Source organism: Marmota monax, unplaced genomic scaffold, assembly GCF_021218885.2.
Source record: "Marmota monax isolate L192 unplaced genomic scaffold, Marmota_monax_Labrador192_F-V1.1 WCK01_AAM20220418_F8-fsc00011, whole genome shotgun sequence".
Taxonomy (NCBI): Eukaryota; Metazoa; Chordata; class Mammalia; order Rodentia; family Sciuridae; genus Marmota; species Marmota monax.
The window spans coordinates 7,584,774-7,610,551 of record NW_026693082.1 but is presented as its reverse complement, the minus strand read 5'-3'; the positions used below and the strand labels follow the sequence as shown (position 1 = coordinate 7,610,551).

General features: G+C 31.1%; 1 protein-coding gene across 7 annotated transcripts in view; it reads right to left on the bottom strand.

The window, feature by feature from the left end:
* Positions 1-25,778, bottom strand: part of Pds5b (PDS5 cohesin associated factor B) — a 193,993-nt gene that overhangs the window by 67,174 nt on the left and 101,041 nt on the right. For all 7 annotated transcript variants that reach the window (XM_046454163.2, XM_046454164.2, XM_046454167.2 and 4 more), the window contains exons 11-19: positions 25,415-25,560; positions 25,036-25,187; positions 23,917-24,030; positions 17,833-17,914; positions 14,300-14,348; positions 11,834-11,973; positions 10,290-10,405; positions 6,805-6,910; positions 4,284-4,444 (exon numbers count right to left, since the gene is read on the bottom strand). In XM_046454163.2, the coding sequence (XP_046310119.1) occupies positions 4,284-4,444; positions 6,805-6,910; positions 10,290-10,405; positions 11,834-11,973; positions 14,300-14,348; positions 17,833-17,914; positions 23,917-24,030; positions 25,036-25,187; positions 25,415-25,560 (1,066 nt within the window). The remainder of the gene's footprint in view (positions 1-4,283; positions 4,445-6,804; positions 6,911-10,289; positions 10,406-11,833; positions 11,974-14,299; positions 14,349-17,832; positions 17,915-23,916; positions 24,031-25,035; positions 25,188-25,414; positions 25,561-25,778) is intronic.

Sequence of the window (25,778 nt, the reverse complement as noted above, 5' to 3'; positions counted from 1 at the left end):
TCCTTTAAAATAAAAAAAAAAAAGACAATGCAGTTTTCCAAATGAATTTTCATAGCCATGTTTGAAAGTAAATATTCAAGAGTATTTATGTAGGACATATAGAAATAAGAAGAAAATAAATGGCAAATTTAATGGCATACGCAAACAAATTCCAATGAGAAAGGCATACAAGTGGATAGAAGAAGTGATCTCAAAATAAAAAAGGAAAATACATTTTCAGAGCCCTCTATACTTGAAGATGCTTTTCATTTGCCTTTACTTACACACAACTTAGGATGGCAAGGGAATTCTTTAGTTATATTCCTTTTTCTTCAAAACTCTCCAGGTGTTAAATTATTAGTTGAAAAGAATTCAGTCTCATTTCCTTTTGCTGTACATTATCTTTTTTTTCTTTATGTCTCATTTCTGGGAACCCACTCCCATAATTCAGTAAATTGTACCAGGTTATTTTCTTAAAATACAAGTACCTGATCTCCAGATTAATTCTAAAAAGTTTATTATTACTATTATTGTTGTTGTTATTGCTATTTTCTTGAATATTTTCATTTCCCATTACTCAGCTTTCTTCTCCAGAAAAACCAATAATGGTTTTTCACTAACTGCAATTCATTCTCTTTAACTGCCTTCATTTTCTGACCATTTTCTCCACATTCTATACAACTTCCTCATGCCCCATTTTTTCTATATTGTTTATTCTATTCTATGCTAGCTATAAAATTATATAATGTAAAGATATTTTAGTTCTTCTTAACCTTTGCTTCTTTCCCTTTATTATCTTATTTTTGTTCTCCCTCTTTTTTCCCCCAGATGACATTAGTTGTTTAACTTTCTTGGCAGTTTAAAGCAACTACAATTTTCTTTTTATCTTGAAAAACTCAATTTTCTAAATAGTACTTATTTATCAACAATTTCATGAATGCTAAAATGTTTACAAAGATTTTGTTAGCTAATTTGTATTCTGTTAATTATTTTGGGAGTAAGGAACTTGTTTCTGACTATGACATTTTAAACGAAAGTGTCTCTCTGCAGACTAGACACTGAATACATCTTTTAAAATTTAACATCAAGGAGTAAGGACATAGGTCAGTGGTAGAGCACTTCCCTCACATGTGTGAGGTCCTAGGTTTGATTCCCAGTACCAGGAAAAATAAATTAATACCAATACTCCTACTCCAACTATAGTGACTCAATCAGGACTGTAAGTAGTGAATCCTTGTCTCTTGTGTAATTTCTCCCCAAAATTCGTTAAAAAGGACAAGGAATCCTGGCAACTCAGCTGAAACAGAAGGAGGATGGCAAGTTCAAGGCCAGTCTCAGCAACTTAACACCCTCAGCAACTCAGTGAGAGACTGTCTCAAAATAAAAAGTAAAAAGGTATAGCTGCAGGTGTAGCTCAGTGTTAAAGTGCTTCTGGGTTCAATCTCAGTACAAAAAAAAAAAAAATTGCCTTAAAAAGATGACAATCAGTTCCATTTGGAATATGGGCTATAAAAGGACTCTTAGTTTTCCTACTTTGGGGTGATTCAAACTCCTGAGAGAAAAGCTGAGTCAGAAGAGAACATCATAATTCACCATCCATTGAAGCACATAATTTTCTCTTTTCCTGTTAATAGTTAAATATTTCCTTCATAGTTCCCTTCTTTTTTTTTTTAAGAGAGAGTGAGAGAGGGAGGGAGGGAGGGGGAGGGAGGGAGGGAGAGAGAGAGAGAGAGAGAGAGAGAGAGAGAGAGAATTTCAATATTTATTTTTTAGTTATCGGCGGACACAACATCTTTGTTTTGTATGTGATGCTGAGGATCGAACCTGGGCCGCACGCATGCCAGGCAAGCGCGCTACCGCTTGAGCCACATCCCCAGCCCCAATAGTTCCCTTCTTATCACACCTTGGATCATTATTTTTCCAACTAAGAACAATAGACTGGCCTAATAAAAAATTATTACAATGCCTCTCCTGTATTAATATTACAGGTGAAACCAGGTTTTCCTTATTTCTCTCAAAGCCTATCTCTACCTTATAGTCTCCCCTCTAAATTACCAAATAAGAAGATACTTACTATAAATGCCTTATATACCTGATTTAGGGATATGTATTATTTAATTTAGTCTAAATGGCATACCTGGTGCCAGTTCTTTGTAGTACATTCTATTTAATTATATTTTCCTCTGGTTCTTTTTAATTATTTTGGTCAATTCAAGAGAAGAAAATTTAATGAACATTCACATACTCATCATTTTTCCTCAACATTAACTACCAATTTAATAATTTAAAACACAAAATGTTCATATTTTATCTCCTGGAAGGCATATACAATAAATTACTGAGAATAGTGTATATACACAGCAAGCATTCAATATCAGTTAATTCTCTTCATGAGAGACATTTAAAATATACTCAGCATATAAACCAAGTTATTTTAAGTGTTTCAATTCCATATTAAAGTAGCACATTTTAAAATGCCCTTGAGTATTTTAAAATGTCAACCTTTCAACCTTGTTCTTTTAGTTCTCTTAAAAATACATCAATGTTTTCTGTTTTGTTGGGGGTTTTTTTGTGAGCACTGGGGATTGATCCTAGAGGCATTTTACCACTGAGCTACATTCCTAGTCCTTTTTTTAAGATAGGATCTCGCTAAGTTGCTTAGGGCCTCACCAAGTTGCTGAGGTGGCCTCACACTTGCAGTTCTACTGCCTCAGCTTTCTGATTCACTGGGATTACAGGGGTGTGGCGCTGTGCCAAGGTCAAACAATGTTTCTTTAAAACACAAAGGATAATAGGAAACACAATCTAGAATAAAGATAATATAAATCCCCAATGAATAAGTCAAATAAAACTTGTTCAAAGTTCTAAATAAGAAAGAAAGCTCCCTCCCCCCTTCCCCCCCAGAATTGTGAATCTGTGGTAGAGCATTTGCCTAGCATGTATGAGGCACTGGGTTCGATTCTCAGCACTGAATATAAATAAATTAATAAAATAAAGGTCCATCAATATCTAAAAAGATATTTTTAAAAAAGGAACTGTACCATAATGGTTATGTTTCTGTAGGCATGGAGTCAACGAACATAAATGTAGTCATGCCCCTGCTCTTGTTAGTTATATGACCCAGAACCAATTGCCTCATTGAACATTAGACTCCTCACTTGGAAGATTAGGATAATAATCATACTTCACTGAATTATTATAAAATTCATATGAGACAGTATATTATGTAGGTATTCCGTAAATGGTACATACGATGATGGTAGTGAGGGTCAAACTCTGATCTCTGATCTGTCTACAAGAGCCACCATGCCATTCCATAGAAAAACTTACACTCTGAACTCACTTAGAAATTAATAAGGCAGTTCCAAACAATAAGATTTCTCCTTCTTACCAAAGAGACTATTATTAAAAAATTTTGGTATATTTCAATTACTATTTAAATAATGCCTTTGTCCTATTTATCAGCAGTTTCTAGAAAGGAATAATAAAATTTATACCTCACTCTAAGAGCTACCTGCGCCAATAGTCTTCATGAGGAAAAAGGCAATAGGCAATTCTTCTGCATGAAGAAGCATGCTATCCCAACCACAACTAACTAGAACAGTGGCTAAGCCAGAAGTGATGAGGAAGAGGTAAAACCAACCACTGATGACTGTGGCAATATCAGGACCACCTGTCAAATCTTATCTCCAAAAACATGAGGCATATACAGAAAAATAAGAAGTAACACAGAAAAATTGAACACTTACTCTTTGGGGCTATTACAGAATCTTGAACAATGAAAACTACTATTAGCCCTCGAATAACAACTCAAATTCTACTTCTTAGAAACACTAGAATACAGAAAATATTATACTGCTATTAAGATGAGTATTTGATGCTTCCCTATATCCCTATGTCAAGTAAAACACAGCTTATGAAAATTTTGATCCAGTAGTACACTTAATCACAGAAGAAAGTAAAGAGTCCTGCTGAAATTTCTCCCTCTACTTTAAATCAAGTGAACTGTTTATCCCATGCAATAATATGCCAGGGACAGACTTACTATAAAATTCTGTTCATCAAAATCTGTTAAGTAAAACTAATGCCTCATAAAGATGTGGCATGTTTACCTTGCTTTTTCATTAATCTTCTAAAATATCAATCAGTGCTTTCTCCCAGGAAAGGATAAGTTCCATTGAACAGCATAGAATAAGGTAACCTGACAATCTTTCCCCAAGATTTCCCAAAAACCTTTAAAAGATTCTAGTTATTACTTAAGCAACAATATGCCCAAAACATTTATCAAAATAAGTTCAACTCACGATCTGATGTGTGGGAAATCCTCTTCAATTTTGCTTCCTGTGTTTTTGAAAATTTGTAGTGCAGCTTCTGCTACTTTTTCATCATCCATTTTCAGACAAGCCAGAAGTGATTCAAATGTTTCAGCAGAATGAAATGAGATAGGATGTGTAAATGAGAGGACCTAGAAAATGAGTCATAAATATCATGTGTAAAACCTTTTCATCCTTATAATGCAAATCCAAAATACTAAATATCAGATATAGTACAAATCAAATCAATACAAAAATAATTATGCTAACAAGAAACTGAAAGCACTATAAATAAAATGATAAACTTATTATATATAATAGAAATCTTCCTGTGCAGGAAGACTGCATTACATGAAAAAATAATTTCTTCCCAAATTAAATAGTATGTTAACATAATTCTAGTCAAAACTTGATTTTGATTACTATGTAGGATTATTTGGGTGTGGTGATGAGGGTAGGAAAAAAAGGGACATAAAAAAGAATCAGGTGAAGCATCTTTATTTCTAAATAAAGGAATTAGAAGAGAATAGCTAAGAACATTTTGAAAAAAGTAATTTAGGGAAAGGGTAAAAACTCTGGTGATAGTAAAAGATACTATAAAGTAACAATACAACATAGTAATTACACTGAAAGAAGCATGAAACAGAAGTAAAGCAAAAAATAGATCCTAACATAAACTATATTAGATTATAAAGAAGGCACTGGGGAAAAAAAAATGATCCTGAGAAAACTGTGTAACTATAGGGATAAAATAAAATTAGACATACACTCCCAAGAAACACTTTTCAAGTCAGATGGGTAGGATTTTAAAACATAAAAATAATAAAAATCCTCCAGAGGATTTTTCAGAGTAGAAAAATGGAGACTCAAAATGGAATATAAGAAGAAAAAATAGCAGAAAAATGTACTGCATAGAATGCCATACTTGTAAGATTCATAAACAACCAAATTAAACAATTTTATTTAGGGACATGTAGACAGACAACTATCATAAAACTATCAAGAATAACAAAAAGAATAATGAATTCAAAATTCAGAACAATAGTATCTGGGGGATAAATGGAGAGATAAAACCACTAAAGAAAAATATTTTTAACACTCAATTTGAGTAACATTCTACTTACTTTACATTGGCATTAATTACTATATTTTGCAACATATATTACTTTTTCTTTATTAAATATTTCCCATAAAAAAGCAAAGAAAATAAAAGCTCATTCAAGTCAGTGTTCAAAAAAAAACCTAAAATATTGAGATGTAAATGGATATATGAATGAAGATAAAAATAATGATAGTGCCATAGGGAAAACAAAAATGATTAATATATGGAAGGTTGATCGACCTTAAAATAATTATTGCAAATTATTTGCTTTTGCTTATCAAATTGGGAAATATTTTAAAATTAATATTTGTAATATTCCATGTTTGGGAAGGTTAAGAACATGGTATCCTCATGACTACTGATGGGATTACAGATGGGCACAATTTCTCGGTAAAAGGATATGTAAAAAAATTCATACACATGCGTGCGCACGCACACACACACATTGTATGTATATGTACACACACAAAAATATATATATTCTTCTCCAAGCATTTTGAAAATTGATCATTCTTTTCAAACCAGTAATGCCCTCCTATTTTCCAAAAGATCTTAATAAATTCATCTTAAGTACTAATATTTATAAGAATAAAATTAGAAAAATCTAAATATCCAACAAGGAATAGTTATCACTGATACCCCTAATCTGATCACTGTCTAAAAAGAAAATGTTTGCTATTAAGTTTTACTACAAGCCAGGAACTGTGCTAAGAAATTCATGTACACAACTTAATTTAGTTGCCTGTGAGATATTGTTATCATCATTAAAGAGGAAACATACACAAGTAAATGTGCTCCAAAACACAGAGCTAGTAAACAGCTAAAATTCAGATCTGCTTTTCGACATTCATAAACATATTATCTTTAAAAAACACTACAAAAATGCTTATACTTTATGAAAAGATACAACATTCAATATTTGATCTAATTTCAACTATATAAATTGCATTTTTTTAAAAAAGTGAAAGGAAACAAAAAACATGAATGTTTATGTATGAAGGGCTTATGAATGTTTTCTTTACAATTTTATGTTTTTAGCCATGAACTGATACTGATATAATCAGTAAAAGTCACCAGTATATTTTATCTAACAAAATAAGAAATGCAATAGAGTTTTAGGAAGAATTAGGTTCATTCTACAAAACGATTAGCACATGCTCTGCTTACTAATGATATCTTAAATTATACTCCTTATTTTAATGTATTAATACTAAGGTAGATAATAGAATTTAAACCTAAAAGCATTCAATTACAAATTAGAATATGCAAATTCTAAATTATCTAAAACAACAGAGAAAATTTTATCTTACGTAATATAAACTTTAGAGGCAAACCTCAATAACAAGTAATATAGGCTACATATGTTTAACATTTATCTAATTAGGCACTTGATTTTAAAAAAATATTTACCTTAAGCAGTTCCAAACCTGCCCTGATAGCTTGATCAGTAGGAACACCCTCATCTTCATCATCTGCTGTTCCATCTATTGATTTGTTCACTTGCTTAATAAGAGCACTAAAGTATAAAAAAAACACAAGTCATTCACTAGCAATATCTAAGAAAACTTCCTCAGTATTATATATACATGTGCCCCATACAAACTTGTTAGAGTGGTTTTTCAAACATTGTTGTAAAACAATCAACTATTTGAGCTGCTGCTTTTCAAAGAGCTTCTCTGCTGGGCGTGATGGTACACACCTGTAATCCCAACTACTTGGGAGCACTGCAAGTTCAAGGCCAACCTGGGAAGTTTAGCAAGACCCTTCCTGTCTCAAAATGAAAAACTAAAAAGGCTGGAGATGTAGAATATTCAATGGTAAAACACCCTTCAGTTTAATCCTAGTACACCCCCACTGCTGCAAAGAAGAAAAAAAAAAGTTATTTTCCATATTCATTCAAATGAGGTAAAAATGCTAATATTATTTGATTTGCTCCTTTAATAATTATCTAAAATTATTAATCCAAATATACTAAAATAAAATAAAAGGCAACATCATCTTAGATACAGTGTGTTAAGCACAGTTGTTAAGAGACAGAAAGCACAGGCCTCCTACTAAAAGGTATAAAAATATCTATGTAACAGATACAATAAAACCTCACAAGAACATAAAAAAAAAGAGCTGCTATAGATCAAAAGGGAAACTTAATTTTTTCAAGTTTTCTTCTAAAAACAGGCCTATGTTACTTCAAAATAAACACGTAATGGAATTGACAATTACCTAAAATAATCAATCACAACTGATGGATATTTGTTCTTTCAACAAAATCAAGTAACAAAATGCCAGATCGAATAACACAAAAAAACATATAAAATAAGATTTAATTATTCAGTGTTCCATATTTACCAGATGTTTCTTCAAAAATACCATATACTCAAATTTTTTTTATTATTAGTTGTTCAAAACATTACAAAGCTCTTGACATATCATATTTCATACATTTGACTCAAGCAGATTATGAACTCCCATATACTCAAATTTAATATCAAGTGAGGAGTCAAGTGTATCTATCACCCTTATAGGGATCTCTTAAATTTATCTTTTAAGAGTATGTTCCTGAGGGTGTTTTCTTTTTCATCATTTTCCCTGATTACTCTATTTTCATTATCTTTACTTCAAATAAAAATTTTTAATCTAATTCTTTTTCCATATTTTTAGTAGCAAGCTATCATGTACCTTTAAAAAAAGGTTGGATCTCTATGTCTACCTTGTACTAAAATAATTTCAAGACTAATTATAGATTTTAATGTGAAAAGCAGAACTACCTAATATGATATCAAAGGCCAAAAGAAAGCAAATAACTTAATATATAACTTAATATTTATTAATGTCAAACACATGTTTAAAAGGCAAACTGAGGTTAGCCTTTTAAAAATATTCTTGTAGTCAATTAGAAAAAAAAAAAAATTCTCTGAGGCCCTCATAGGAAAAATAACAGGCTTTCCTCAAAGAGATGCAATTAGCCAAGAAATATTTAGGAAAAAGAATTTCAGTCTTATTAAAAAATATTCAACTTTAAAAATACAGAAACTAAAAAGATTAGTTAACACTGTCAGAGTTGGATGAAATGAGTGCAAGCTGACTACTAGATAGAACTGAAAGCAGATTCTTTCATGAGGCTACTGTACAGTGTGGTGGGCTCTGTAGCAACTTTCTTAATTTAATATAATGCCTTTCTAACTCACTGCTCCTTCTCTATAAAATGGTAATAACAATAGTTCCTATAATAATATTTTTATTATCTTTTAAAGTTAAATATCATTTAACTTTATGAATGGTTCCTATTCATAATTAAATAAGTTATAACTTGAAAACATTTTTAGAGTCCTCCCAATCACATTATCAGTACTAATTACTGTTAATGTTTATGTTCTAACATATCTTCTAGATCAGTAGGATCTGATTGCTAAAGGCAAAGATTTATTTACTCTCTTTATTATCTGGACTTAAACTCATATTTCTGTCTGCTTGTCTTTATTTCCTATATGAAATAAGATGATAATATCTAGATTGCTATTTTAAAACCTCCTGCAAATAAAGTTCTTTTCTTTTTATCCCACTACCATAGGAGACAACCACAATATTGTTGTAGCAGTCTCTCTCCTACTCCCCTCCTCCGATCATACATCTCGATGAACTGTGGTTCTCAAAAATCAAATAATGAAGTACAACTCTAACGGTCAACCTTAATGGCCTTCCACAATCTGATCCAAATCTACTTTTCAAGGATCAACTCTCCATATTATAATTCAAATATATGACATCATTTTCTAAATATCCCTTTTCTTTCTTATCCAGTTAGCTTGATATGTTAATCTCAGTGCCTACAATACTCTTTCTCTCATCTTTGAAGAAACAAAATATTACCCATTTTTCTCTTATAGGTAAAGTATTACCTCTTAAGGATATCCAAAAGGATTCATAGAATACAAGATGACAAGTCATTAGTATTATTTTAATTTTAATATATACTCCCAAAGGGCACCAGAGATGAATAATAAGTCAGTATGCTATATTTTTAAAAGCACTTTTTCCCAGAGTTTTCCATAAAATATTTTTAAATATTTTAAGGAAAAGTCCAGGAGATGGGAGGAAGTTCTGCCAACATTTCACAAAAGGGAATGCAAATGTAAAAAGAAATAATTTTGGAAAATGTCACAGATGGTATCAAACCTGAAACACTTTTCTTTGGGGGGAGGGGGGCACCAACCATGAATTAAACCTAGAGGCATTTAACTGCTAAGCAACATCCCCAGTGCCTTTTTTTTTTTTTCCTTTCTTTTTCTTGAGGCAGGGTCTTGCTAAATTGCTTAGGGCCTTACTAAGTTGCTGAGGCTGTCTCTGAACTTGCAACCCTCCTATCTGAGCCTCCAGAGCTGCTGGGATTACAGGTGTGCACCACTCCACCTGGATCAAAGTTGAAACTTTAAATGAGAGTTGTTTAAAGAAACACTTTCAGTTCTCATATATTTGTGAAAATACATCAAATGTTCCTTCAAAACAAATTCATCTAGTTTTTCTTTCCTGAGGTTGTAACTAAAATTTATGCTACCTAACTTATCTATGCAAGTTAACAAAAGAGGCACTCCTGGTATATTATTAACACATAATACTAGACTTGGATTGACAATTTCTCATATAAGTTGAACCAATGCATAAAATTAAAATTAAAAAGAAGAAAAACTAAATAAATATATACACAGATGAGTGCACATATGTGTATATATAAATTCAGAAATGTGTGTGTGTATATATACACAGGAGCAAATTTACATAAGTATACATAAATGAGTAGCTAGTTTGGTGCCTTGCACATAGCAGTACCCAATAGTCACTGATCTCCTAAATGCATGGGTGAATAGTAATGAAAACTTAATATTTTTATATACAAATACCTGATAGATTCAGTATCTATGTGCACAGGTGCTATCCTCTCCAAGAGAAACTTGATCATTTCCAGGAAAGGATTAGTAGGCTGTTTAGGGTTGCCCAACTTCTTAGTTATTTCACGCTGTAATGCAGATTTTTTAAATATCACAAAAATATGTTTAAACAAATCACTACATTATATTATTAAGATACTACATTAAAACCATGTAGTACTGATGCTGCAATAAACAAATCAATAAGAATGGAATAAGTCAAAAAAAAATTTTAAAACTAGTTTAAGAATTAAGTGTATGAGGAAGGTAACATTTCAAGTAAATAGGAAAAGGGTAAATTATTCAATATAACATTTTGAAATAATTGGAGATAAATTTGAAACAAAACAAAGATTTCTATATCATGTCTTTTACCAAAAAAAAAAAAAAAAAAAAAAAGCTCAAAACGATAAAAATATAAAATAAAACCAAGGATCCAGTAGACACACAAACTTTAGCAACCTTATCAGAGAAACTTCTTAAAACTACTGACTCCTGGACCTCACTCTGAAAATTCTAATTAATTAACCTGGGGTAGAAGAACCAAGAATCATCTTTCTCTAAAAAGCAGCTCTGAAGATACATGAATAACAGATTAAGAAACACTGACATTAGTAAATATTTTCACTGACTTGCAATAGAATAGGATTTTGTGATTGGGACACCAAAAGCAAAAACCTCATGACCCAGCTAGATAAAAATAAAAATTATGATATGTAAAGAACATCATAAATCAAAGGGCAAACTACAACTGACATAAAATTATTCATATCTTAACAGACAATGCCATTATGACAAACTCACAAATCAATAAGATAAATACCATTCCATAAAAAATAGGCAAAATGATAAACATGAAATTCACAAAAGCAGCATGAATAGATAAGAAACTCATGAAAAAAAGATGATTAGATGACTAGCAACCAACAAATACAAAATAAGTATGTTTTTGTTGGTTTTTATTTGAGTTTTGTTTCTAGTGGTGATACTGGCCAACATTATGAAAGAGAAAATGGCCACTCTCACCACTGGCAGTTAGTAAAAACTAACCAGTTTGGGAAGCAATGTACCAATACATATTGAAGATTTTAAAAAATGGACCTTTAAACCATGCAATTATATTCCTAAGAATGTATAATAAAGGATCAAGAATGTGCAGAAATATTATACAGTTCTTTGCATTAATCAACAAGTGGGGGAAAATCTAAATGTACAAAAAAGTAGACTATTCAGTAAATCGTGGCATATGCATTCAGTGGTATGCTATATAGCTATTTATATAATACTATAAATGACTAATTAAGTAAAATATTTAACACTGTATATGTAATATGATTTCATTTTGGAATACACACCATAACATTAACAATTATCTATATGGAGGGATTATAGTTTATTTGTATTGTTACTTATATTACATTTTCTAAATTTCATATAATAAATGAAAATTACTTTTTAAGGCAGGGAGACAAAAACTATTTGGGTGTTTTTCAGACATTATTTCTTTCTCTCCTTACCACACAACCTTCAGCCTGTTTGCAGGAGCATGTTGGACTAACAAGTACTTCTAACTGTTTTCTTATTTTCTCATCATCTTCTAACACTTGTGTGAATTTCTTCATGAAATCCTGAGCCTTACCAGGATCTGGCAAATTTCCTTAAAATAAATTAAAATTTAATTAAAATACATTTTTAAATTGCTCAAAATAATTAAAAAATCAATACTTCTCATTTTTTATTATTTTGATTAATAATCCTTATCTACATGTTCAGGTTAGTTCAATAAAATAAATTGTGAAGTACCATCAATAGTCAATTTTCACAAATAAAATCTGTTTTCTAGAAATATAAAACAGGGTCACTATGAAGAGATATCTATGCAGGAAATGACTGCACTGGCTATTTCTAAATAACTTCTTATAGCATTTAAAGATATCAAGATCAACCTTAATAATGCCCATTTCATTATTAGTGTTCCCTCAAGCTTGTGGCACATGTTGTTCTCTTGAAGTTCAGAGCAAAAGATAAATCACCAAGTTTTATCTTTAAGGAACTATTTTCTTATATTTCCATGTTTATTATTATGCCAGTCCAGAGAAAATCCTGTCTGCTTGCTGTCTGGAACTGACATATACTAAGTAAGCTGTTTCCAGTTTTACTGTTGGATATGTCATTACTGTATGAGAAGAGATTAAGTCTTTGTACGAGACTTCATATTACTCTAATGGGTCTTGTGAATCAAAAAACCTAAGAGAACTAATAAAATGTTGATCCTAGTCTGGTGTTCCCACCCCACCCCAGCTATTTAACTGTTATAAAGAACTAGCCTAGAACAGAAATTACAAAACTTTGGATAGAAAAAAGTAGTAGAAATTCAAATGAATCTTAAAGTATGAATACAGTAAGTTCAATCTTCAAGTTCCCACAGTTCTGAAAATGTATATTAAGTCTTAACAAGAATAACTGAATCACTAAATGCGGAAAGAATACATTAATAAATTAATCCAACTAAACACTTGCTATATGATCTTTTCATGTTTTCTATATGAGAAAAAAAATTCATTGCAAAGAAAGGGCTCCATATATTAGTACAACAGATAAAACACAGTACATATAGAAGACAAACTAAATGTTTGTGTAAGTTTTAAGCAATAAGCTTCAGCATACAATAAGCACCTGAAGGAAAGCTGGAAAACTGTTAGTGTAGCACTTTACAAACTGATCCAAACATCACTAGCAATTCACTGGAGTTTAATGGTATTATGGAAAAGGCAGTATTGTTTTTAAATAGTTTTGGAAAATGTCATTTTACAGCCCCTTCCTAACAGGCATCATGTTAAAGGGTATAAGAAGACCTAGTTATTAAAGAGGAGAGGTGCAAAAGGGGAAGAGATGGAAGATTGAGGGCAACAGAAAATAAAACAAAACTTTAAATTCAACATTATACAAATATATCGACCTTGCAACCCCATCTTTGTCACAATACCCTTAACCACCTATAGGATACTAGCTTTCCTCAAACAAAAAGTGAAAAATATTACCTTGCTTGAAGAAAATGGACAGAGGGGAAAAAACAGAAAGAATATAGGGGATCATCTTCTTAAGAGGATACTAGCCAGAGAAAATAGTGATTTAAAAAAAAAAAAAAAGCATAAAGCTACTTACTGTAGCACATTATCAAAAAAGACTGAAAACTAGTTTTATCTACCCAGATCTGAAATATATTTTGGTCTTAAAAGATCTATTCACACTAAAATTCCAATCACGTAACCTAAAACCCAGTGAATTAAGTTACTGCACTCTTCAATATCTTAGCATTACTTCCATACACGTTTTGCAATAGTCAGCATCTCAGATCCATCTTAAGATCTTTTCATTATCATCAAGTAGAAGTTCAGTAGACTCATTCTGCCAGGTATTTCTGATTACCTCTCTGATTAACACATCTGCTATACACAGTAATGTCAAGGTGGGAGGAAAAGGAAATGACCACAAACATAGTTATTTCCCTACTCTTGCAAGAAATAAAGATGTGCTACACATACTGTTCAATGCAATTAAATAATATTTATTGAGCATCACTTAAATCAAATAAATATTTTTTTCAAAAGAAACTATTAATGTAGTCCTTGGATATATTCAATTTTCACTCAGTGTGAAATCAGCTTCTTAATATTCACATTTTATGAAGAGTAACCAACACCAAAGCACTAAAGTAAGCTCATATAATGATTTAAGTGAATTCTCAGAAATAAATTTATGCAATAAATCCTTTCTCCAACTCAAGTTTTTACAAAAGAAAATCTGAAATTCTATATCATATGCCAAGTAAAAATCAGAAAAAAAGTAAAGCTGAGTTGCTTATTGAATATCAAGTAAAAATGCATTAATTATTTGCTATATTTTCAAAGCCTAAAATGAAACAAATTATAAGAATTATTTTGATTAAATCTTAAATTTTATATAGATTTAAAACAACTTACTTGTAATAACCATCACTTTTGAAAATATGGCCTTGACACTGGCATCTGTCTGTAAATCACAAAAAAAAAAAAAAAATCAAAATTAAAATTTCCTGACAAGAATCTACATTATATTTTTCAAAAAATTAGGTATGCATAACTTAGTAATTCTCCAGTTCCATGCCCTTACCACAACTATGTCCTTTTTTTTTTTGTTGGGGGGGGGGGGGCATACTGGGGACTGAATACAAAGGAGCTTTACCATCTATCAATAAGCTCCATCTCCAGCTCTTTTTATTTTATTTTGAGACAGGAGGACACTAAGTTGCTGATACTAGCCTTGAACTTGCAATCCTCCAAGTCATTGGGATTAAGGTGTACGCCACCATTTCCAGGCTACTGTAAATATTCCCGAGGTATTTTTTAAACCCTAAATGTATTAGATGGGAGGTAGAAGTGAACACATTTTCCACTCTCATCACCTCTTACCTCACCCTGTTTTGTTAGTTCTCAATTAAAAAACTGATTGCTACATAACATTTTTTGGACAGGTAGATATTTTGCAGTTTTAGAGCTGAAAGAATGGGGTAAGTTTTAGAAGGAAAATAAAATAATTAAAAACTTGTTAGTTTTCAAGTTTTTAGCCCTATCTCAAATTAAAAGTTGACACATGTATAAATTTCAACTGACTTGAGGTTTCTCAGGCATAGTAATAAATCTTATGGCAAAGATCTTAATGGAAAAAGACATTTAAAAAGCTGTTTCTAAGATTTCTAGGTATGGGTTTTAACAGGGAAGTGTAATTTCACTGAATAAATGTGCTCACCACATTGTACTGCACATACATTCATGTACTATTTCATGTGAATTCACATATATAAAAGATAAAAAGATTAATTATATACATCTTCAAGTGTCATATTTTTTAATATTTATTTTTTAGTTGTAGTTGGACACAATACCTTTATTTTATTTATTTATTTTTATGTGGTCCTGAGGATTGAACCCAGGGCCTCGCACGTGGTAGGCAAGCGCTCTACCGCTGAGCCAAAACCCCAGCCCAGACAGTGTCATATTTTATAAAACCAAAAACATGTCATTGAGAAACTGTGTTTAAAAATACTAAGCTATATAAATATTGGGTTAAAGTCAATAAAATAAATAAACCATCCCTATTGAAGGAGCTGTTTAAAAGGAAATGAGAGACAAAGCATAATAAAATACAAGAATTAACTCCCAAATACTTGAAATTTGGAATACTAAACAGCAATACTTTAAGAAACATACAATTTTTGTTGTTTCATTTACTGATGAAAGAGATTGTGCTGGGCTTTCAAGAAGTTGATTCACATGAAAAGAGACTGAACCAACAAAAGTGCAATACTGAAAATTAAAAAGTCACTTTTGAGGAGCTGGGGTTATGGCTCAGTGATAGAGCACCTGCTTAGCATGTGTGAGGCACTGGGTTCAATTCTCAGCACTGCATATAAATAAATGAACAAAATAAAGGCCCATCAGTGTCTAAAAAACATTTTTTTAAAAAAAGTCACTTTTGAATAATTAATTCAGTTCAATGAAGTAGAGGGGCTATGTTGCTGAGCCAAAAATTAAAAACTGGCTTACTCAAACCGAATAATAAAGAAAGCAAAATAAATAAATAAATAAACAAACAAACCAAACAACCAACCAACCGTTAAGTCTTCCTGATAAGATATGAGGAAATATAAATACCCAAAAGTTAAGCATATCTTTGAATTTTTTCTAACTTTAATTCACTTATGTCTATTATAAATCTTAGTATAAACAAACAATTATAAACTAATTCTTCTCACAACACAACTCTATTGGAGTACTATCCTCCTCCATTTTGTTTCTTCTTCAATCCTACCACATATTACCGAGAATTCCTACTTGATAATTATTATAAGACAAGCAAAAACAAAATTACACAAAGTAGAAAGAAACTAAGCATTGCAAATGAACTGAGATTTTTATTTTATGATTCCATATATGACTGAGTAAAAACGTCATGAGATCCTTTCAAGTTTTTATCAAGAGGCAAGATAAAGAAGTTCTACTAAAGAAGTAAAAGCTGAAAGATTCAGTCAAAGGCAAAGTTGTACTTGATTAAAATCTCACACATCCTGAGCAATATGATGTGAATGTGCTATACATGATCTACATATTTAGCATACTACCTGGTTATCATGATTTCAATGATACCCCAAGTCAAGAATTCTATACACATAAATATAAGAACATCTCTTATTTTTATGTAACACTGTTGCATGTTTGGCCAGAGGAAATAAATTAATACTGCTCAAAGTAACAGCACTTAATGCCCAGATTACTCACTGAGACACAATGACTTACTGCATAATAATACTCAATGAAACACATGCCTACTGACTGAAATACACTAATTTAGGGTTCAGAAAAAGAAAACAGAAAAATCACTGAATTGTTTTTTTAGTTATTTATCATAAGGGAAAACACATATTCCAACAGGTTCAATACACTCAACAATCATAGAAAACAGGTTATATATATTCCATAAAACATAAAGAGGTTATTGTTAGCCTACAAAACAAAAATACTACTCAGACATAAGCTTCAATTAGGCAAACAAATGGTACAATATCTTTGAAATCTTCAAACCACACTTAAAGATTAAAAAAAAAAAAGTTAGAGAATCACTACAAATCTCTAAAACAACTGCTGTTAATTTATGGATTTTTAAAGCAATTAGTCAAATTATGCCCAGAGAAACTGGAAGCTTTCTCCTTTTAGATAAAACTATACTGCTTTACTGACTGTCCTACAAATACGAGGTTTGTGTGATGAAAGGGTCTGGAGAGATCACTATGGACTGAAGAAGAAATAAAAGATAATACTATTGTTTTCCCTCAATGCAATTTAAAATAAGCAGGTACAATTTAAAATAAGCAGGTACAATAATGCAATATGTTTTGGATGAATTATAACATTTATAGGCCTACCTAATACTGAAATCATTCTAAATACCCAAAAAGAAAATGATACTTTACTAGATGAATATTATCATTTGACTATAATTAGATGTTCAAGCAACACATTAAAATCACCATAATATTAACTGGAAGAGAAAATACAAAGATACTGTACTATAATTACCTGATTATAAAAACTTTCTAAAATCCTAAGAGTATACAAAGACATGGAGAGTATTCGTGTGGCAAAATAAAAGTGTAATTTTATTCTATTTTTTTAAGCTTTCAATAACACTGAGTTATTGTTTATTTCTTTATTTTTAAAGATACCAAAAAACTTTTAAATGCACAGAAGTACATTCTCTTTTCTGATGCTATCACCTTTTACAGATTTAGTAAACTCTTAAAATTTTTCTATGTAATAAGTTTCTAAAAATTGCAGCTAAGTTAGGAATCTTAAGTTCTATCTTTAGTCAGAACTCTTCCACAGTTAATACAAAGCAGCAATGGTAAACAGCAACTAAAATGTGTGTGTTTTACAAAACTTAACATCAAAAGAAATTTTTCCTTTAAAATTTAGCTTACTTTAGGTTGCTTAATTAAGTCAAGCAAATCCTTTACTTGATGTCGGAGCAGATTTTGACATTTCCACATTTCATTCAATGCTCTAAAAAACACAAACATACAAAATAGGTTAAAAAAAATCTTTCCAGAATTGTCTAAGTACATAACTATTAAAAAGGCTTCAAATTACCAAAGATGACATAGGAAAATTCACAGGACTTAGTAATTGATGATGTACAGGGGGGGGTCAAATATAACAATTAAAAAAAAAACAGGATCAAAAGAAGAGATTCACAGTGGTTGTGTTTTGCCTTGTCTAAAAATAAGCTGTATTTCCATTAATAAGAGCACTTTTGTAGGCTAAGGGTATAAATTGGAGAAATTGTAAATTTAATAAATAAAGGAAAAAATGAAGAAGATCCTATAGAAGGTGAAATAAAATAGAATCCAAGACAGAAACAGAAAAGAGGTATAGTTATGAAAAAAAATGGGGATTTTTTTTCCTAAAACAGGTATTGTATTACATTTAAACTGACAGGAATTATTTATGCTAAAAGTCAATATTCTTTCAATTTGGCAAAAACCCTGATATCTTCCTAATAAATGTCTTTTTCTTGGGCAGAAATTTAAATCAAAAAAGAACTTAGGTAATTAAAAAAGATATATAAATCAAAGAACAACTAGTGTTAATATATTAAGTTATAGAATATCAGAGCCACACATTTTAAAATTTTAAAAAGAAATTTAAAAAAAATATTTTTCATTGGTTTATTTTCAATTATCTATACTTCATTAACCTCTGTGACCATACACACAAAGCACTTGCCAAGTAAGTAATAAAAACAGAAGCATATAAAACATCTCTTTTTCCTTTGATGGAAAGAAGATTGCTTAATTTTCCATTCTCTCCTTTAAAATGTTTTAAAATGCCTTTGGATTTCTTAAAGGCAATAACTAGTTTGAATCTGGAAACTTAAATTTCTGTACAGCAGTCACTTTAAAATGATACTTGCTGGGTGAGGTGACCCACACCTGTAATCTTAGCAGCTTGGGAGGCTAAGACAAGAGGATCTCTAGCTCAAAGCTAGCCTCAGTAAAAAGTAAGGCACTAAGCAACTCAGTGAGACCCTGTCTGTAAATAAAATACAAAATGGGGGTGGGGATGTGGCTCAGTGATTGAGTGCCTCGAAGTTCAATCTCTGATACAAAAAAAAAAAGACACTCACAAAACAACAGTATTGGGGCATTTTCAACTTAGAATGTGAAATTTAAACAGTTATACTTTATTATTATTTTCAAGTTATTAAAATTTCAGGAAGTTTCATTGGCATAATTTATTAATATAAACACTGAAAGCAAAATGTCCATTCTCCAGAAGACTATAAAAACCTAAAAATTATATAAGTTACATAATTAAAATATAACTTTTAAGGAAGCAGGGTAGTTGTCTGTGAAATTACTTCTGAAATCCAAAGTCAATGCATTCTCTTTCATATTACTAATCATAACTTACAATTTCTGAAAGACCTGGAGGTTGAGACTTGCTTTTACTTAAAACAAAGAGGAAATTATTTAATCTACTATAGTTATTTATTAAAGATGAAATCTGGAACAACTCTAAAGCTCACCATAAGCTACAACTATAGTTGAAGTTAAAAAGTGACCATCATTGTCTAAGAACTCATATAAAACATATTTAGCTTATTGTCCTCTCAAGTATTTTTATGTAATCATTAAGCAGCAATTTGTTCTTGTTTACTGCCTATCTAAATAGCCTTTCTTCTGGTGGGGGAAAAACGCTATACTAAGAGAAGCAATATTACAATAAGAAGAGAAATATCCATTTATTTATTCATAGTCTAAATTCTAGTTCTGTCACTTTAATGTGAAAACTCTGGCTAGAACCCGGATACTCTTTTATTATGCAGCATTTTAAACAGTCAATTCTCTTTCAGGTGTTCCTGTTACCATACCAAAAGTTCTAAATCTTCTGCTTCCAACTGGGCAAGTCACCCTTCAGACTCTGTCTAGATGAGAACCAACTAAATGAAAAAGATCACAACTAAGACATGTGATACTAACCCCTACTCTCATAATGAAAAAAAGTTCTGGGAAACATGTTGGAGGTGGAAATACACACCATTATCAGATGGTACTTAAGCTTGCCTCTTTTTCAATAATCAAGATATTTCATTTGCTCAGGATTACCCAAAAATTGGTTCATGTCAAAAGTCTTACATTTAGGAAATATCTTGTCTTCCCCAAAAGAAAACAGTCACAGAATAAAATATATGCCTCTTTCAACAATAAGAAAGAATCCTTACCAAACAAGTTCTCACCAGGAACCTGCCTACCAAGGAGCTATTTTAAAGCCCTTTCCAGACTAAATAAGGTCATACATTTAAACACCTTCTGGGCTAGAATGGTAATTTAAATGAATAAAGACAGGTGTTACAATACACAAGTGGTAAGAACTATGATAATATTAGAACATTAACAGTCCATAAAGCTATGAAAAGATCAGTGTTATCAATATTCAGGAAAATTAAAGATAAATACTCAAAAAACTAGCAAAAATTTAAGATGTCCGATAATATACAGGAGGATACAGAAAGTCAGAAACCACTGGTAGAATTATAAAGCAGTATCAATTCAATACTAGTTTATAATGATGAAAATAAACATACTCAGCAATTCTACTCCTAGCTATACACTAGTGATTCCAAACTGACTGTCCATTAGAATTTCCTGAATGTTTTTCTGAAACCCTTAATGCCCTGACTGTCTTCCAGGCAAATTTAATGAGAAGCTTTTAAGGAGAGATACAGGTGTCGGTTTTGTTTAAATCTCTCAAGGTGATTCCAAAATGTAGCTAAATTAAGGAAAATATGTAATTATACCTTAGAGAAACCCCTGCAGGCATGCACTAAACTTTAAATATTCATAATACTACTAGAAGGAAGGAAGAATCGAGGGAGGGAGGGGGGGGATTGGGAGGGAGAGAGAGAAAGAAAGGGTTTGGAGTACAGCTCAGTGGTGGACTGTAGGCCTGGTGAGTACAATTCCCAATAAATACCATGAAAAGAATTAAGACACACATCCATTCTCTCTATTGAGACAAATTTCCAATGTGAAAAAATGAAATAAAACTGTGGCTTAATGACATAATGTAATTCTATACCGCAGTGAATAAATAGTCTTTCACTATTTATGATAGTACAGATGAATTGTGAAACACAAGAATGAAAAAAGTCACGAGACAATACACAAAATTATTCCATTTTCATCAAGTTCAAAAAGAAGCAGAAATATTATTAAGGGATACCTACACATCCATACGTACACAAAGGTATTTTTTATAGGATATAAGAAAAATGAGAGACTAGAGGTTATCTCTGGGAAAAAGATAGGAAGATGGAAGGGCAACGAGTTCACAAGTTGGATGGTATATTCATAGATATTTTAATTTTATTATACGTAATAACTCACATTTATGTAATTTATTATCATTACAGAATAAAGAATGTAATGGTCTTTGGAGAAAACACAGGTAAATACTAAAATTTTGGCAAGTATTACTGTGGATCAGTTAACTCCAAAGTTGGTGAGGATAAAATGATATATACCTAACTTAAATAATTATATTTTATTCACTAACTATTTTTGTAGAATCAAAGTCTTTGCAAGGACAGGCCTAAAGGAAAATTTACTTTCAACATTTCAGTGGCATTATTTTTCAGAATATCTCTTATTAATGAGTGCTTTATTTTTAAATTCAATCAAATATATTTATCATTTAAGTGAAGAGTAATGTCTGATATGGTTTGTTTTATAAGTACTATTTATAATTTGTGTTTCTACTTACAATTATTTTTCTTATTTTCTATTTCTGGTATTAAGTTTTTATTAATTCTTTTTCATTCCCTGGATCTGGAAACTCTGTACTAATTCCATTCTTTTAAAGGTGACTGTTAAATTTCTAAAATGTATATCTGACATATGATCTAACTAGTTGACATGTCTATTCTTACTCTTACATGATAAAAGAACATTAGAACACTTTTTAGTGCATATTACTTACCTATTATCTTACATGTTTTATGTCTGATAAGGTCCAAAATTTTTCACAATGTCATGGCACCAACCAGAACAGTGGGCAGTAGAAGAATGTCCTGGAGACCCTCCTTCTATGACTAGACACAAGGAACTATGGGACGGAGGGTTCCAGGGACACTTGAGAGAGTTCACATACAATTAATTGCAGGGAGTATGCTGATTAAATATCAGCCTAGATGCATGCTTACTTTTAAAACTACATCATCCTTACAAAAAAAAAACCTTATTATTTTTATAATCCTTTATTTAGATTTGCAAACATATTTGAAATTTTTGTTGCTTCTTGCATATCCTCTCTTTCTTACAAAAAAACAAACAACTCTTTAAGTAATTTTTTCACATAAGATCTGAAGTAGCAAATTCTCGTTTTTTGTTTAGAAGCATCTTCACTTCATTTTTACAGCTAAATGATATTTGAGTTGAGTCAAGGAGTCAAGATATGCTTTGATTTCCAATAAGAAGACTGTTTCAAACAGGATATATATGCCATATCTCATCCAATCTAAGAGGCTATCAACTGTACCATAAGAAAAAGAACCACCAATTAAAACTAAAACAAGGACAATTTTAAGATGCATTCCAATGCAGTGAAAAATTTACAATATATGTAATAAAATTAAATATAGTTAGTATATTTTACTACATACAGTAGGGAAACAATGACTTTTGGAACCAAGTAGAACTGATTTTGAAACATGGTTCTCTTACTAAAACTGATTTGACTTTATGCAAGTTAATTATTTCTGTGTAATTCCGTTTACTATATGTAAAATCAGAAAAATACCACTTGAACTAGAGGCTGTATAGGGCTTTATTTCCCCCTGTAAAAAGCCAGATAATAAATATTTTAAGCTTTATGGGTCACAGTATGTCTTTTGCAACTACTTTTCCATTATAATGCCAAACTATTCATAGACAATGCATATTTCAGTGCCTGAAATACAATGGGTATCAAGGAATGTACATTTCTGTATAAATTATCAGTAATGTATAATTTTTACTAAGGAGGAAATGAAGTCTTAAGTCCCATTAAGCAGAAGTACAAATGAAAATTACATATGGCTCTTTCAAACTCCAATTTCTAAACATGTTAATTCTCAATAGTTGTAAACCACTGGACTACTATGGGTTTACACTTTCTAAGATCTACAGTAAATCCCTAGACCTCAACTTCTTAATCCTTAATTTGATTCAATTAGATTAGCAATGTGTCTTCCATGTCTCAAATATTAACTCACTACCCAGACATCTAAAGGTACTTTTTGAATACAATGTGATCATAAAAATATATCTGTAGCCAGGTATGGTTACACACACCTGTAATTCCAGCAACTATAGAAGCTGAGGCAGGAGGAATGCAAGTACAAGGCCAGCCTTAGGAATTTAATGAGACCCTGATTCATAATAAAATAAAAAAGGCTGGGTGTACAGCTCAGTAGTTAAATGTACTGGGTTCAATCCCCAGTATGGCAAGTAAATTAACAAACTCGTGCCCAAGCACGCACATACACACACACACACACAGTTTGTGCTTACCCTTTTACTAAACTATAATACTGTGTTGAGGGTATGTAGCACAAAAGGTTGTGTCCTACTGCTTTATATCATAATTTAAATCAGTACCACTTAAGAATCAGATGATAGTATTTTCATAATATGGACCTTTCTAACACCTTAAGGGAAAAAAAATAGGTATATCACATTTCTAGAGATACCAACAATATGAAAACCTTAGAAAAAAATCAAATTCTAAAAGATTCCAAATCAATTAGTTCTACTTTTTAATTGCTTTAAGTTGCTTGATCTCATTTTGACAAAACTTCTTAAAAAAAGAAAAAAAGTTGAGTTATTTTATTGTGTCTTGACCCTTTAAAACGATGTTTACCCCTTACATAGTTTACATTTTCAAATACAGCTATTTGTGGTTTCTTTTCCATAAAATCCAATAGTGCAAAAGATGAAAAGAAGAGTGTGACATTTGAGACATACTTCACAGCATTTAAATCCAGTGTGGCATACAAGTAATATAAGCACTTCATCCGCTCTGTAGTTTCCAAATTGTGGGGAACCATGTATTGAGCAAAGATCCGTTCAACAAGTAATCTATAAAAGCACAAAGAAGGGACCATGTTGACTCTTTTTAAATGTACTAAATTTGTATGTAAAATTCTAAATATACAATAAATACATATTAAACAAATTCCTGACTTTTTAAAGTTATTATCATGAAAAACAGCCTGGTTAAAAGTACTCAGAAATTACTAAGTCCTCTCTCTCATTTCCTTTGTTAGCCTAGAGCTTTGATGGCACCTCTGTTTCCCCCCACCATGGCTTACTGCATGAAGAGGCCCAGAAGAAGAGGCACTACCCCCTCCCCCCAAAAAAGAAAGAAATGTACTAGAAAGTCATAATGCAAATTCTATACACTAATACCAGCCACTCAAAAGTCTAAAAACTACTTTTATAAAAATAAATTTCTTAGATAATGTTAACCCTAAGACCTCAGGTTCTAATTTCTACAAATCTTCAAATTTTGATACAAACCTCTGTTTCTTTTCTCACTCTAACCTGCTATAGGCATAACCATTTAGATCCTACTAATAAGCTGTCAATTCAGACTGTAAACAGGATTTGTGGCTTTACTGATTTCGAAAGGACTGAGATCCATACAAGATCTATCCTTAGGCAGATAATGTATTTTTAAACAAATTTATAAACTGTATTTAGCCTTGACTAGGAATTGGTTCTATTTAAAATGCCCTTAATCCAGTTTATTTTTATTTGAATTTCATTTGAAAAAACTGAGACTCCTTATAACACAATTATGAAACAAAACTAAATTATAACTAGATATATTCCTACTTTCAGATTTAACTCTGTTCACAAATAATGCATAAAAAGTAATATAAAAAATGTACCCATCCCTAAAGTTGTGCACATTACTGCTTCTTTTGTGGCTTTGGTGAAAAAGAGAAACTACTCATTTCATTTCTCCTGTAGTAAAAACTAAGAAGAAAATTTAAAGTGGCAATCAAAACAGTTTGCATAAAGCAACAGATCAAGAAATTATACCCCAAATCATCAAATACACATATATAGTGTCCTTACCGATCATCAATACTATTTTGGTAATATATATGTAGCAATTTGTCCTTAATCCATGATATCTGTTTTGCAGCATCTTTTCCAGCTGCTGATTGTAAAGCATATTTCTTGTAAATTTGGGCAAGTCCCATCATAGCTTCTTTACGCACTCTCCACTTAAAATAAAAACAAAAAAAGTTTTCTTTATAATGTAAAACTGCTTCTATTGTACAAATTCAGTAAAATGTAGTAGTAGTTTTTCATTTCCCTTCACATTATTTCCTTCAAGCCTCAGATACTGAATTTAACAACTATATTTATTAAAAAACAGTATTTTCAAGTGAAATACTATTTTCAAACATTAAAAATAAAAACCTACTTATTATTACTTATTTCTACTTACCCGTTTATCTAATGTTCGCTCTCTCACAAAATTAAGTAAGTGATCATTGACCAGAAGAATATCCTTTTTAGCAGCTGTAACTATAGACACGATAACATCATGTCTAATAGCTTCCTCAGGGTCATGTGACCTCACTTTAAGATACTCTGAAAAATAATATACTCTTTGATTAAAATGGAAACTTTAACAATTAAAATACTTAAAAAGATTAAAGAAAACCTGTGAAAATAAACCACAGCAAAAACAAAACCTAAGTAGAAGGTTCAATATTTCAAGAAAGTCAAGAGCCAGAAAAAGGAAGAGAAAGGAAGAGGAGAAAGGTCAGCCCTTCAATCAAATAATAATGCTTACATGCAACTGAACA